We start from the raw sequence: 16,025 nt of genomic DNA on the forward strand, positions 1-16,025 counted from the left end.
CAAGTAACTGATTGACTGGAAGGAATCCACACTATCACTGAATAAGCAATTTCCCAGTTCACCTAGAACATTGCTCTGGGAACCAAAAGGAGTATCTCAGTTTCAAGGTAAGAAGCCTGGTGTGGAATCAGTCAGTCTCTTGCACGAACCAACCGTGCTGATATGACTTGTTTGTGTCGCAGTATAAAGGGTCTCAAATCAAACTTTATTTGTCACAAGCGCCGAATACAACAAGTGTAGACTAAAAGTGCAGTGCAAGAAGAGTTAAGAAAAATATTTACCAAAAAATAAAAAGTAATTCAAATAAAAATTAAATCCATGACTGTCATAATAAAGATTGATTCATTTCCAGAGATTTTTTGTCCTTAGTGGTGAATTTCCTCAACAATAGAGAGAACAGTCTTTCTGTTATCAATTCATTGTATTGTTGTTGCTTATGTTCTGTTATTTTTATTTATTATATTATGTGTTATACATTTGTCTTGTTATATATATATATATATATATAGAGTACTGAGGATGAATCCTATTTCTCACAGATCCATCTGTATTTATAGGAACAGTCATAGTCCCACCAAGCTCCTGTGTCTGATGACCAGGAGTAGAAATACACACAGTTCTCTGCTCGACCACCATTAGGCTCTTTACTGTTCCAATACCTGTAGAAGAAACAACACAGAATCAGAATGTCATTGTTCCAATACCTCTAGAAGAAACAACACATAGAATCAGGCTGTCCACTGTTCCAATACCTGTAGAAGAAATAACACATAGAATCAGGCTGTCCACTGTTCCAATACCTGTAGAAGAAACAACACAGAATCAGGCTGTCCACTGTACCAATACCTGTAGACGAAACAACACAGAATCAGGCTGTCCACTGTTCCAATACCTGTAGAAGAAACAACACAGAATCAGGCTGTCCACTGTTCCAATACCTGTAGAAGAAACACCACATAGAATCAGGGTGTCCACTGTTACAATACCTGTAGAAGAAACAACACAGAATCAGGCTGTCCACTGTTGAATACCTGTAGGAGAAACAACACATAGAATCAGGTTGTCCACTGTTCCAATACCTGTAGAAAAAACAACACAGAATCAGACTGTCACTGTTCCAATACCTGTAGGAGAAACAACATACAGAATCAGGCTGTCCACTGTTCCAATACCTGTAGGAGAAACAACACATACAACACATAGAATCAGACTGTCCACTGTTCCAATACCTGTAGAAGAAGCAACACATAGAATCAGGCTCTCCACTGTTCCAATACCTGTAGAAGAAGCAACACATAGAATCAGGCTCTCCACTGTTGAATACCTGTAGGAGAAACAACACATAGAATCAGGTTGTCCACTGTTCCAATACCTGTAGAAGAAACAACACAGAATCAGACTGTCCACTGTTCCAATACCTGTAGGACAAACACAGAATCAGGCTGTCCACTGTTTCAATACCTGTAGGAGAATCAGGCTGTCCATTTTGAACATACTACTCCAGACAGTGATGTCATAGTGACACAGAATTCATTAATGTCTTACTTTGTGGTCAGTGGTGTGCCGTCCACCCATTTCCAGGTCCCCTCAGTAACAGAGTCAGTCAGACCAATCCAGACATAGTTCTTTACTCCACATAACCAATTGACTAATGTCTATAGTTGTGGAAGAGATTCAACATTGTTAATACATAGTCTTCTCCAAAAAATGTTTTCCAATTTCAAATATTGATTGCAAGTAGTTAAATTACAAAAGGGAAAACTGGTCACAAATCTTGCTGCTGTGAGGGCACACTGTGGTATTTCACTCAATATATATGGGAGTTAATGTAAATTGGGTTTGTTTTCAAATTCTTTGTGGATCTGTGTAATCTGAGGGAAATATGTGTCTCTAATATGGTCATACATTGGGCAGGAGGTTAGGAAGTGCAGCTCAGTTTCCACCTCACTCTTCTCCAGGTTCATCTCTCTGTAGGTGAGGGCTTTGTTATGGAAGGTTTGGGAATCGCTTCCTTTTAGGTGGTTTGTGAATTTAACGACTCTTTTCTGGATTTTGATAATTAGTGGGTATCGGCCTAATTCTGCTCTGCATGCATTATTTCGTGTTTTAAGTTGTACACAGAGGATATTTTTTAAGAATGATGTATGCAGAGTCTCAATTTGATATTTGTCACATTTTGTGAATTCTTGGTTGGTGTCACCAGACCTCACAACCATAAAGGGCAGTGGGTTCTAAAACTCCATAGAAGGCCCTTCTTGCCTTGTCTCTCAGATCGTTCACAGCTTTGTGGAAGTTACCTGTGTCGCTGATGTTTAGACTGAGGGCTGTATAGTTTTTTTGTGTGCTCTAGGGCAACGGTGTCCAGATGGAATTTGTATTCATGTTCCTGGCAACTGAACCTTTTATGGAACACCATTATTTTTGTCTTACTGAGATTTACTGTCAGGGTTCAGGCCTGATAGCATCTGCGCAGAAGATCTGTGTCCTACCGTAGGCCCTGCTTTGTTTGTTTGCTTTGTTTGGGACAGAAGCTCCTGATCATCAGCGAACTGTAGACATTTGACTTCAGATTCTAGTATGGTGAGGACCGGGGCTGCAGACTGTTCTAGAGTGCCTTCGCCAATCCGTTGATGTATATATGTCGAAGAGGGTGGGGCTTAAGCTGCAACCCTGTCTCACTCTGTCACTCTCTCTGTCTCTCTCTTTTTGTCTCACTCACTCACTCACTCTCTCTCTCACTCACTCACTCACTCACTCTCTCACTCTCTCTCTCTCTCTCTCTCTCTCTCTCTCTCTCTCTCTCTCTCTCTCTCTCTCTCACTCTCTCTCACTCTCTCTGTCACTCTCTCTCTTTCTCACACACCTGTTTCTCTTGGCTGTTGATGACGACCAGGTCTGCTCCTCTATTTCTGCAGTCCTGTCTGCTCTCCTCCCAGGATTTTTTCTCAGTAGAGACGTAGTAACAACTGCTACCAAGCTTCTTCCATCCTCGAGGACACACTATAAGTTGAACATTTCTTGCTTTAGTCACTTTAATACAACAATGAATTAAATATCAATCAGACAGTCAAGGAAGACAGGAACTATCTAATAGACAGTTCGGAAGTCATACATTTTTTCTCACATTTTTGATTTAATAAAAGTTACATTTCCTGTTTGTAAGTGGCATGTGAACTGATACAGAGACTGTCAAACAGAACAGTCATTAGACAATTTGACTCACCTTTCTCAACTAAAGATTGTTTCAGAAGTTCTGTCTCTTTCTGTAGCTGGTCTCTCTCTTTGGTCAGAGTGTTGTAACTGATCTGTAGCTGGTCTCTCTCTTTGGTCAGGGTGTTGTAACTGGTCTGTAGCTGGTCTCTCTCATTGGTCAGGGTGTTGTCGCTGGTCTGTAGCTGGTCCCTCTCTTTGGTCCGCGTGTTGTTGCTAGTCTGTAGCTGGTCTCTCTCTTCAGTCAGATTGTTTCTGCTGGTCTGTAACTGGTCCCTCTCTTCAGTCAGGGTGTTGGAACAGGTCAATTGGTTTCTCTCTGTGAAATAATACGACTAATGAACAAGGTAACAGTGGAAATGTTAATCAGACATGACCAGGGTTGGGGTCAGTTAAATGTTAATCAGACATGACCAGGGTTGGTGTCAGTTAAATGTTAATCAGACATGACCAGGGTTGGGGTCAGTTAAATTTCAATTCAGGAAATACACTGGAATTCTATTGGAATTCCAATGATCTTCAATGCTTTTGAATGAGGAAAACGTGGAATTGGAATTTGGTGTATTGTCACAATTGAATTGACTGGAATGTAAATGTAATTGATCCCTGATCATTACACCACTGATGATGAAGAATGTTTGAGTGAGAACATGTCAAACTCACGGTAGAGAAACAGGCCTATGATTCCAGCCAGTAGGAGAACACACAGCAGCCCCAGACACACTGCAGAAGCTCCAGAGTATCTCTTCCACCACTGACAAGACACTGATTGCACAAATTATTACCATTAAAACGTATTCTTTATCAGCATTGTATTTGTATCTACTTTTGTGTCAATTTTCTGCTTGAATCAGTGAGGGAAATACACAAGTTCCAACACCTCACATATTCTACTGCTTGACTTCCAGAACTTCTTCCAGAATATTGGCTTAAACATATTGCAGAGTTCAGGCACCCAAAATGAGTACTGAAACGTATTTTAATCCACATTTTATTTGTCACATGCTTCGTAAAAATATGCTTGTCACACCGGAATCTGTTTCACCTGTATTTGTGCTTGTCTCCACCCCCCTCCAGGTGTCGCCTATCTTCCCCATTATCCCCAGTGTATTTATACCTGCGTTCTCTGTTTGTCTGTTGCCAGTTCGTTTCATTCGACAAGCTGTCCATCGTTTTTGCACTTGCTCCTGTCTGTTTCTAGTTCCTCTTTTCTAAATTTTGACCATTCTGCCTGCCCTGAGCCTGAGCCTGCCTGCCGTTCTGTACCTTTTGGACTCTGATCTGGATTACTGACCTCTGCGTGTCCTTGACCTGTCATTGTTCCTGCCCCCTGTTCTAGTAATAAACTTTTGTTACTTCGTACATCGTTTGCATCTGGGTCTTCCCTTAAACGTGATACGCTAATAGTGAAATGCTGACTTACGGGTCCTTTCCAACAATGCAGAGATAAAGATACAACATTTACAAGGAATAAATAAACAGTGAATAGTGAAGAAGAATAACAAGTCTAAGTAACATGGTGTGGCAGACAGCAGGGAAGGGTGAGGGAAGTGGTGATTGAAGGGAGATATCTTACAGCCCAATATGGACTTCCTGCCCCAACGAGGCAAGCCTGTGGGTCGTTAAGCCAGGGAGTGCTTGTGGATAAAAGAGGAAGTGGGCTGCACAAATGGAGGGAGGACTGTTATGGAGAGTGTGAGCAAAGAGAGAATTATCTATCTGTCTGATTACCTCCACTGTGTACCAAAACGGTTTGGCTGAGGACCCGAGTTTTAGGACACCAGGAGAACGGAACGGACAACGAGAACCGATTGTGGACTGTGACCTGGTTGCGGAATTCACCCCTTTTCCCACAGTATTCAATTCTCCCTTATAAATACCCCATTTGTATTCTAATTGTGCTTCATGTTCGTGTTTGGGTATTGAACGTGGTGATGTGGAAACCCCACCCCTATAGATGAAACATTGAATTTGGCATTTTTGCTATTAGCCAATAGAAACACATTGAATAACAGATTCACTACATGGAACAACAGAAAATACCCAAAAATATCAAAAGGAAGTTCTGAAGTGTCTAAGAAATGTAAGGGAATACCCCCCCCTGAAATGGACAAAAATTTATGGGATCTTATTGGCACCGTACAAAACATATACACAATGGACAATACCATTCAATTGGATGCCGTTTCATTCAAAACATATTGCAAATGCCAAGTGTCACACAGCAAAAATCCCATAGATGGCGAGCGCGCTCCACAGTAAATTTTCATATTGCAAATGCACATCAAGTCAAGACCAAGGGTGCAATTTTGAAAATGTGAAAAGAAATCTAAAACTTATCACCCTAAAAAAAAGTGCCTGGACTGTTTTTCAAAATGTTTTCATTTTTTTTGTCAATTATCCATGTATAAGAACTGTATGAACATACTTTTGTCATATTTCATTGTCATATTTTTTTTTCACTTGTCCATAAAGCATAAGTTTTGTCCATTTGCAATATGATTTCATAGGAAGTCAAAAGTCGAAGTCAAAAGTCAGTGAACCATTGCCAAATGCCATAAGAAATCTCCAAATGCAATATGAAAGTATTGAAAGTGCCAAAACAGGATGTTATGTCCATTTGCAATGTACGATCATAGGAAGTCAGTTTCCAAACCCAAAAGTCAATGAACCAAATGGCATTTATACTGTCCAAATGAAATATAGCACTATGTTAAGCCAAGAATCAAACTAGATGGTCTATTTGTCATGAATGATGAGGGAGAAGTGGGACTCTGTTGTTTTTTTTTTGTTTTTTATGTCCAAAATGACCAGGGGCACTCCCTATTGGATGGGCACGGGTGGGGGGTGCTCCCTACCCAACCATAGACCACCTGCTCCCCATTAAAAGTATTAAAACCATTTAAAAAATGTGCTCCTGGCAAGGCTGTCCATTTGCAATATGTTTCAATGGGCATTTACCATCACGATTTTGACATGCTTAAAAATACTGCAGAAATACAAAATTGACTGGCCCGATGAACTCGGGATGTTCAGGGATAGGGGTTCCTCTCCATCGCTCGTTGGTGTTGATTTCAGAATGTCAATTGCTGATGGTCTATCACAAATTGCAAATAGACAAGTCACCAAGCAAGTACCCATCCATCAGTCAATTAGATATCATTCCGACACCAAACTGATACAAACTGACACCAAGCCCACTTTGTCCAACTCGTTTAGAAGACGTTTAGAAGATATTTCAGAGCAGGCCCAAAATTCACAGCGCCTTCTGTTTAATCCATAATAAAAACATTAAACACGTACTTACATTCTCGCTGCGGGTTTAGTTCTGACATTATGTGTAGGCCTAGCTGAGGCCAACCCTTATCTCAAGTTTTGGCTCGATAGGTCATTTGGAACCCGAGCGGCGACCGTAATTGGTGCTGAAAATCCACATTTTCTGTGCGTTGCTACGGGGTCCTTGAATGAGATATCGGACAGAAACGTTAGGATCCATCTCTATGGGCCGAGGCGGTTTCAATGCACCTAGTCTTACGATTCTGGGACTTTTCTAAATGTTGTCATTTTTGTGATGGTCAAAATTAATTGAAGTTATTGCAAATGTACAAGGCTGTTTCTGGTCTGAGAACCTTCTAGAGCCACATTACTCACCGTGCACTATCGACTTGAGCTCTAGAACAAGTTTCTAAAGATTCAGAGCTCTAGGTCTGATGGTTCTTTGATAGTTCGAACAAAGGTAACTATTGCAGGCTCTGTGTGTCTGTAAGCCTCACACTATGTCACTAAGTCCCTCCTGTGTGAGAGAGCTTTTCTTTGACATCTGTTGGGAGAAATGACTGATTTACATGAGGGTTGCCTAATCACACATATGATGTTTTGAAAAGATCTGACCTTGTTAACTTCTTGGATTATAGGGGGCGCTCTTTTAATTTATGGATAAAAAAACGTTCCCATCTTAAACAAGATATTTTGTCACGAAAAGATGCTCGACTATGCATATAATTGACAGCTTTGGAAAGAAAACACTCTGACGTTTCCAAAACTGCAAAGATATTATCGGTGAGTGCCACAGAACTGATGCTACAGGCGAAACCAAGATGAAACTTCAAACAGGAAATGAGCAAACTTTTTGAGGCTCTGTTTTCCATTGTCTCCTTATATGGCTGTGAATGCGCCCTGAACGAGCCTAAACGTTCTGCCGTTTCCCCAAGGTGTCTGCAGCATTGTGACGTGTTTGTAGGCATATCATTGGAAGATTGGCTATAAGAGACTACATTTACCAGGTGTCCGCCCGGTGTCCTTTGTCGAAATTGGTGCGTAATCTCCAGCTGCAAGCATCATTCCATGTGATTCAGAGGAGAGAGGAGACTTCCACGAACGATATATCATCGAAGAGATATGTGAAAAACACCTTGAGGATTGATTCTAAACAACGTTTACCATGTTTCAGTCGATATTATGGAGTTAATTTGGAAAAAAATTCTGCGTTTTGATGATTGAATTTTCGTTTTTTTTTGGTAGCCAAACGTGACGAACAAAACGGAGCGATTCCTCCTACACAAAGACTCTTTCAGGAAAAATTGAACATTTGCTATCTAACTAAGAGTCTCCTCATTGAAAACATCCGAAGTTCTTCAACGGTCAATTATTTTATTTGAATGCTTTTCTTGTTTTTGTGAAAATGTTGCCCGCTGAATGCTAGGCTTAATGCTATGCTAGGCTATCAATACTGTGACACAAATGCTTGTTTTGCTATGGTTGAAAAGCATATTTTGAAAATCTGAGATGAAAGTGTTGTTAACAAAAGGCTAAGCTTGAGAGCTAGCATATTTATTTCATTTCATTTGCGATTTTCATGAATAGTTAACGTTGCGTTATGGTAATGAGCTTCAAATCAAATCAAATCAAATTTTATTTGTCACATACACATGGTTAGCAGATGTTAATGCGAGTGTAGCGAAATGCTTGTGCTTCTAGTTCCAACAATGCAGTAATAACCAACAAGTAATCTAACTAACAATTCCAAAACTACTGTCTTAAACACAGTGTAAGGGGATAAAGAATATGTACATTAAGATATATGAATGAGTGATGGTACAGAGCAGCATAGGCAAGATACAGTAGATGGTATCGAGTACAGTATATACATATGAGATGAGTATGTAAACAAAGTGGCATAGTTAAAGTGGCTAGTGATACATGTATTACATAAGGATGCAGTAGATGATATAGAGTACAGTATATACGTATGCATATGAGATGAATAATGTAGGGTATGTAACATTATATTAGGTAGCATTGTTTAAAGTGGCTAGTGATATATTTTACATCATTTCCTATCAATTCCCATTATTAAAGTGGCTGGAGTTGAGTCAGTGGCAGTGTCAGTGTGTTGGCAGCAGCCACTCAATGTTAGTGGTGGCTGTTTAACAGTCTGATGGCCTTGAGATAGAAGCTGTTTTTCAGTCTCTCGGTCCCAGCTTTGATACACCTGTACTGACCTCGCCTTCTGGATGATAGCGGGGGTGAACAGGCAGTGGCTCGGGTGGTTGTTGTCCTTGATGATCTTTATGGCCTTCCTGTAACATCGGGTGGTGTAGGTGTCCTGGAGGGCAGGTAGTTTGCCCCCGGTGATGCGTTGTGCAGACCTCACTACCCTCTGGAGAGCCTTACGGTTGTGGGCGGAGCAGTTGCCGTACCAGGCGGTGATGCAGCCCGCCAGGATGCTCTCGATTGTGCATCTGTAGAAGTTTGTGAGTGCTTTTGGTGACAAGCCGAATTTCTTCAGCCTCCTGAGGTTGAAGAGGCGCTGCTGCGCCTTCTTCACGATGCTGTCTGTGTGAGTGGACCAATTCAGTTTGTCTGTGATGTGTATGCCGAGGAACTTAAAACTTGCTACCCTCTCCACTACTGTTCCATCGATGTGGATAGGGGGGTGTTCCCTCTGCTGTTTCCTGAAGTCCACAATCATCTCCTTAGTTTTGTTGACGTTGAGTGTGAGGTTATTTTCCTGACACCACACTCCGAGGGCCCTCACCTCCTCCCTGTAGGCCGTCTCGTCGTTGTTGGTAATCAAGCCTACCACTGTTGTGTCATCCGCAACTTGATGATTGAGTTGGAGGCGTGCGTGGCCACGCAGTCGTGGGTGAACAAGGAGTACAGGAGAGGCTGTATTCATGATCCCGGATCCGGGATGGCTAGAATCAAGAGATTATTAATTATTTTGAAACAGCCCCTATGACACCGGTTTACACCGGAAGCTGAAAGTGAACACATATCCTCCTTGGGGTAGGCAATTACAGAATTTTGAGTTTTAAGTCTTTACGTTAAGAACTGACTTATTTGTGAGTGTTGTGTTATTTCAGAAAATCACAGAAAATCACAGAAATCTCTCAGAGCTCCGAAGATTAGTATGAACACGCTGGATCTGTAACTGTTTTAAAAAATAAAATAAAAAATTGGAACATCACCAATTTGACATTGTATGATTTCTCTTAAATGACGATAGATAATTGTCTGGTTCTTTTTTTATTGACACCGTAGGTTCCTTTACTTTGATGTGAAGCGGAAAAATTATTGCTCTATTTTCATTTTGGACCTTTAATCCCAGAAAAATGGCCATAACTCAAAAACTGTTGAGGCCTAGACGCCATCTTGTTCAGGGACAACTGCCCATTATGCCAAACCTATGCTCACCAAGTTTTGTCTTCGAAGTCTTTTCCGTTTAGGAGATAAGGCCACGTCATGATTCGTGATGTTTTGTACATTTGCAATATGATTCCAATCGCCCTTTTGTGGGATTGACCGGGACAAAGGAAAAATTACCAAAATTTGAATGTTTTATAAAACGGATGCCGAATGTCCGAGAGAGTTTGTTTGATGACTTCCAGGGCCGCCCGGCCCTGCCGCGCGGCCCGACGCCGTCCGCAATTTTTACAAAAGTTTTCGGACGTCTAGTAAGGGACCGTACATTTGAAATATGGAGTTTCTCATCAACATACAGGAAATGCCGAAAAGTGCCCTTCATGTATGTAATAGAGAAAAAACAGAAACATTTTATTCATATATTTTTACATGTATTTATCCCCTTAATTTAGGCACTGAACTCCATATATACAAGGATCTAAGAAGAGGGAGATGGGAGGGTCTAAGCCGTGCGAGGGGGGAGGGTCTAAGCCATGGGAGGGTGGAGGGTCTAAGCCGTGGGAGGGTCTAAGCCGTGGGAGGGGGGAGGGTCTAAGCCGTGGGAGGGGAGACAGTCTAAGCCGTGGGAGGGGGGAGGGTCTAAGCAGTGGGAGGGGGAGGGTCTAAGCCGTGGGAGGGGGGAGGGTCTAAAACGTGGGAGGGGGGAGGGTCTAAGCCGTGGGAGGGGGGAGGGTCTAAGATGTGGGAGGGGGGAGGGTCTAAGACGTGGGAGGGTCTAAGCCGTGGGAGGGGGGAGGGTCTAAGACGTGGGAGGGGGGAGGGTCTAAGCCGACATGTGGAAAGAAGATACCATGGATTATTTAACTATTTGATTTAGAGTTTTAGGTATTAAAGTATATAAAAAATATATATAGAAATATTTGATGAAACACTGAATTTGGCATTACTGTTATCAGCCAAACGAAACACATGGAACAACAGATAGTCATTACTGCTATTAGCCAAACGAAACTAATTGAATTTTATTTTTTTATTTTTTTATTTCACCTTTATTTAACCAGGTAGGCTAGTTGAGAACAAGTTCTCATTTGCAACTGCGACCTGGCCAAGATAAAGCATAGCAGTGTGAGCATACAACAAAGAGTTACACATGGAGTAAACAATTAACAAGTCAATAACACAGTAGAAAACAAAGGGGGGGGTCTATATACAATGTGTGCAAAAGGCATGAGGAGGTAGGCAAATAATTACAATTTTGCAGATTAACACTGGAGTGATAAAAGATCAGATGGTCATGTACAGGTAGAGATATTGGTGTGCAGAAGAGCAGAAAAGTAAATAAATAAAAACAGTATGGGGATGAGGTAGGTGAAAAGGGTGGGCTATTTACCAATAGACTATGTACAGCTGCAGCGATCGGTTAGCTGCTCAGATAGCTGATGTTTGAAGTTGGTGAGGGAGATAAAAGTCTCCAACTTCAGCGATTTTTGCAATTCGTTCCAGTCACAGGCAGCAGAGTACTGGAACGAAAGGCGGCCAAATGAGGTGTTGGCTTTAGGGATGATCAGTGAGATACACCTGCTGGAGCGCGTGCTACGGATGGGTGTTGCCATCGTGACCAGTGAGCTGAGATAAGGCGGAGCTTTACCTAGCATAGACTTGTAGATGACCTGGAGCCAGTGGGTCTGGTGACGAATATGTAGCGAGGGCCAGCCGACTAGAGCATACAAGTCGCAGTGGTGGGTGGTATAAGGTGCTTTAGTGACAAAACGGATGGCACTGTGATAGACTGCATCCAGTTTGCTGAGTAGAGTGTTGGAAGCCATTTTGTAGATGACATCGCCGAAGTCGAGGATCGGTAGGATAGTCAGTTTTACTAGGGTAAGCTTGGCGGCTTGAGTGAAGGAGGCTTTGTTGCGGAATAGAAAGCCGACTCTTGATTTGATTTTCGATTGGAGATGTTTGATATGAGTCTGGAAGGAGAGTTTGCAGTCTAGCCAGACACCTAGGTACTTATAGACGTCCACATATTCTAGGTCGGAACCATCCAGGGTGGTGATGCTAGTCGGGCATGCAGGTGCAGGCAGCGACCGGTTGAAAAGCATGCATTTGGTTTTACTAGCGTTTAAGAGCAGTTGGAGGCCACGGAAGGAGTGTTGTATGGCATTGAAGCTTGTTTGGAGGTTAGATAGCACAGTGTCCAAAGACGGGCCGAAAGTATATAGAATGGTGTCGTCTGCGTAGAGGTGGATCAGGGAATCGCCCGCAGCAAGAGCAACATCATTGATATACACAGAGAAAAGAGTCGGCCCGAGAATTGAACCCTGTGGCACCCCCATAGAGACTGCCAGAGGACCGGACAGCATGCCCTCCGATTTGACACACTGAACTCTGTCTGCAAAGTAATTGGTGAACCAGGCAAGGCAGTCATCCGAAAAACCGAGGCTACTGAGTCTGCCGATAAGAATATGGTGATTGACAGAGTCGAAAGCCTTGGCAAGGTCGATGAAGACGGCTGCACAGTACTGTCTTTTATCGATGGCAGTTAAGATGTCGTTTAGTACCTTGAGTGTGGCTGAGGTGCACCCATGACCGGCTCGGAAACCAGATTGCACAGCGGAGAAGGTACGGTGGGATTCGAGATGGTCAGTGACCTGTTTGTTGACTTGGCTTTCGAAGACCTTAGATAGCATTCATGGAACAACAGAAAGTCCCCAAAAATATCAAAAAGAAGTTTGTTCTGAAGTATCTGTCTATCTGAGAGATATTAGAAAGATCGGGAAACATTTATCCCCTAATTTTAACCACTAAACTATCTCCATATATACGTCCATAAATGTTTTAAAGTGTTACTGGAGACCTTCAGAGTCTTGTGAGGCTTGTGGACGTCCTAAATGGAGAACACCATCATGTTTGTGAGAATGGTTATAACAGTTTGTAGGCCAAACCGTTCAGACGCTACATACGATTATGTGAGAAGATCCGATATCCAGCATGTCTCATGGTCTGACCCCTCTAGCTCTGCCACCTTCCACCACAGATGTGAAAGGGAGGATGCAGTGGATTGAGATGTGGCCCGTGCAACAAGCAGATGTCTCTTTCTAAAACTGACGGATGTCGATGGCGATTTTTGTATTATGTTCATTCAATTTCCACGCAACCATTGTAGGATTAGGGTTAGGGTTGGGGTTGGGGTTAGGGTAAGCATTAACATTATGTTGTAAATGACTACCTCATCTCTGTGCTCCACACATACAATTATCTGTAAGATCCCTCAGTCAAGCAGTGAATTTCAATCACATATTCAAACAAGCAAAGACCAGGGTGGTTTTTCAACGCTTCGCACCTATTGGTCAAACATAAACACCCAATCACTACAAAGATACTCACATCCTTTCCAACTCATTGGCCAGAAAGGAATTAAACATCTCAGGGATTTCACAATGAGGCCAATGGTGATTTTATGGGGTTGCTTGTAATCGTTAAGGACTGGAGAGTTTTTCAGGATAAAAAAATTACCAGAGTTGAGCTAAACACAGGCAAAATCCTAGAGAAAAACCTGGTTCAGTTTGCTTTCCACCAGACACTGGGAGATGAATTCACCTTTCAGCAGGACAATAACCTAAAACACAAGGCCAAATCTACACTGGAGTTGCTCACCAAGAAGACAGTGAATGTTCCTGATTGGCCTACATTCAGTTGTCTTATATCTGATTGTAATACTTGAAAATGGTTGTCTAGCAACGATCAACAATCAATTTGAAAGAGATGCAAATATTGTACAATCCAGGTGTACAAAGCTCTTAGAGACTTACCCAGAGACGCACAGCTGTAATCACTGCCAAAGATGTATTGACTCAGGAGTGTGAATATTTATGTAAATTAGATTTGAGTGTGTGTGTGTGTGTGTGTGTGTGTGTGTGTGTGTGTGTGTGTGTGTGTGTGTGTGTGTGTGTGTGTGTGTGTGTGTGTGTGTGTGTGTGTGTGTGTGTGTGTGTGTGTGTGTGTGTCCGTCCGTGTTGAGCACTACACCAGGATAAACTGTTACCTGAATGTTGATCACCAGCTCCATCCTTCTTGCAGGGCATGATGGGTCTTTCGTTGATCGGTATATGATCATCAATATTCATGGTCTCATTTGTTTTTTTCCCTTTCAATCCATCTCTGTTTTTATAGGTTTCCTCTGACATCTTTACACAGCTCAAATGAAGTAACTTCTACTGTTGTATCTTCTGCTGTTGTATGTTCTACTGTTGTATCTTCTACTATTGTATCTTCTACTGTTGTATCTTCTACTGTTGTAACTTCTACTGTTGTATCTTCTACTGTTGTAAAGTCTGCTGTAAAGTCTGCTGTTGTATCTTCTACTGTTGTATCTTCTACTGTTGTATCTTCTACTGTTGTATCTTCTACTGTTGTATCTTCTACTGTTGTATCTTCTACTGTTGTAAAGTCTGCTGTTATCTCAGTTGTAGGTTTGTGTCTGTTCGCTGCACAGCTGGAGTCTCTGTGTGACTCAGTCTAATGTCAGAGACAGTTTTAACAGTCAACCTCATTAAAGGGGAAACTGTCTAACCAATAGTATGACAGTAACCACCACCATGTGACCACAGACATATTTTCTGAGAACCATGTTTGTTTATCACAGTGTAGATTAGTTTGTGTATTTAGTTTACATTAGTTTAGTTTACAACAGTGTAGATTAGCTTGTATATTTAGTTTATATTAGTTTAGTTTACTACAGTGTAGATAAAATCTTTACGTCCTCTGTGGTCAGCCATCATGTAGAGTTTTATACACTATGCTGTGTCCTGGTTGACAATGACACCAGAGAGAATAGTTATTCAGAGATGTTTACTCACACCTCTTCTTTTCCGGGGAGGGAGAGGTGTCTAAATGTCTAAGGTCCAAAATATGCTCTCTCTCTCTTTCCATATATGCCTCGCTGTATCTCTCTCTGTATCTCCCTCTCTTTCTCCCCACACTCTGAAGGACATAAACAGTTGACATTGACACCAGAGATAATAGTTATTCAGAGATGTTTACTCACACCTCTTCTCTTCTGGGGAGGAAGGAAGGGAGGGTGTAAATGTTTAAGGTCACAAATATGTTGTCTCTCTCTGTCCCTCTCTCTCAATTCAATTCAATTCAATTCAAGGGCTTTAGTGGCATGGGAAACATGTGTTAACATTGCCAAAGCAAGCTCTCCCCCCACTCTGTCTGTCTTCACACACAGCAAAGAAGTTAAGCCTAACGCTCCCTCTCTCCCCCCACTCTACCTGTCTTCACACACAGCAAAGAAGTTAAGCCTAACGCTTCACACTGCTCTCTCTCTCCCCCCACTCTGCCCCCCCCCCCACAACAGAGAAGTTAAGCCTTAAGACACTTCAGATTCTTAGCTGATTAACCCATTTAACCCATATTAAACCACAACATCGATAGCCATGTTGACTTGTTTTAATCTATGCTGTTTTCTGTCTCAGAGGGTTTTCAGTGAGGAGAGTTATTCAGAGATATGTGTTAGAATGTATGTCTGAATCTGTCTGAATCTGTCTCAGAGGGTTTTCAGTGAGGAGAGTTATTCAGAGATATGTGTTAGAATGTATGTCTGAATCTGTCTCAGAAGGTTTTTCAGGTAAATCACCATTTGAAACTATGGCGGTCCACTTCCTTTTAAATTAATTTTTAATTTTATTTCACCTTTATTTAACCAGGTAGGCTAGTTGAGAACAAGTTCTCATTTACAACTGCGACCTGGCCAGGATAAAACAAAGCAGTGCGACAAAAACACAGAGTTACACATAAACAAACGTAAATAACACAATAGAACAGAAAAATAGAAGAATCTATGTACAGTGTTTGCAAATGTAGAAGAGTAGGGAGGTAAGGCCATAAATAGGCCATAGAGGATAAATAATTACAGTTTATACTGGAGTGATAGATGTGCAGATGATGATGTGCAAGTAGAGATACTGGGGTGCAAAAGAGAAAGAGGATAAGTAATAAAATGGGGATGAGGTAGTCGGGTGGGCTATTTACAGATGGGCTGTGTACAGGTACAGTGATCGGTAAGCTGCTCTGACAGCTGATGCTTAAAATTAGAGAGGGAGATGTAAGACTCCAGCTTCAGATATTTTTGCAATTATTTCCAGTCATTGGCAGCAGAGAAC

The 16,025-nt window shown here is 41.8% G+C and overlaps 1 protein-coding gene across 2 annotated transcripts; it reads right to left on the reverse strand.

The window, feature by feature from the left end:
- Positions 1 to 295: 295 nt before the first annotated feature.
- Positions 296 to 14,818, reverse strand: LOC109876986 (C-type lectin domain family 4 member E-like). Of its 2 annotated transcripts, XM_031817537.1 has the most exons (6): positions 13,904 to 14,818; positions 3,874 to 3,975; positions 3,224 to 3,529; positions 2,864 to 3,000; positions 1,546 to 1,655; positions 296 to 659 (listed from the first exon to the last, which is right to left on the reverse strand). In XM_031817537.1, the coding sequence occupies exons 1-6, from the start codon at positions 14,043 to 14,045 to the stop codon at positions 527 to 529; spliced, it is 930 nt and encodes a 309-aa protein (XP_031673397.1). In that variant the 5' UTR covers positions 14,046 to 14,818; the 3' UTR covers positions 296 to 526. The 2 variants fall into 2 exon arrangements, with proteins under 2 accessions (XP_031673397.1, XP_031673398.1); XM_031817538.1 differs by lacking the exon at positions 3,874 to 3,975 and having other exon boundaries at positions 13,904 to 14,393.
- Between the last annotated feature and the right edge of the window lie 1,207 nt (positions 14,819 to 16,025).

This window comes from Oncorhynchus kisutch, unplaced genomic scaffold (genome assembly GCF_002021735.2).
Source record: "Oncorhynchus kisutch isolate 150728-3 unplaced genomic scaffold, Okis_V2 scaffold1057, whole genome shotgun sequence".
In the NCBI taxonomy this organism is placed as follows: domain Eukaryota; kingdom Metazoa; phylum Chordata; class Actinopteri; order Salmoniformes; family Salmonidae; genus Oncorhynchus; species Oncorhynchus kisutch.

Bases quoted from the DNA above. Each gene is read 5' to 3' on its own strand.
- LOC109876986 (XM_031817537.1), bottom strand. From the start codon at position 14,045: ATGTCAGAGGAAACCTATAAAAACAGAGATGGATTGAAAGGGAAAAAA. The intron at 3,976-13,903 runs GTAACAGTTTAT...TTGTGCAATCAG, and splicing joins AGCTGGTGATCAACATTCAG to TGTCTTGTCAGTGGTGGAAG. The intron at 1,656-2,863 runs GTGTGTGAGAAA...CCACAACTATAG, and splicing joins TCAACAGCCAAGAGAAACAG to ACATTAGTCAATTGGTTATG.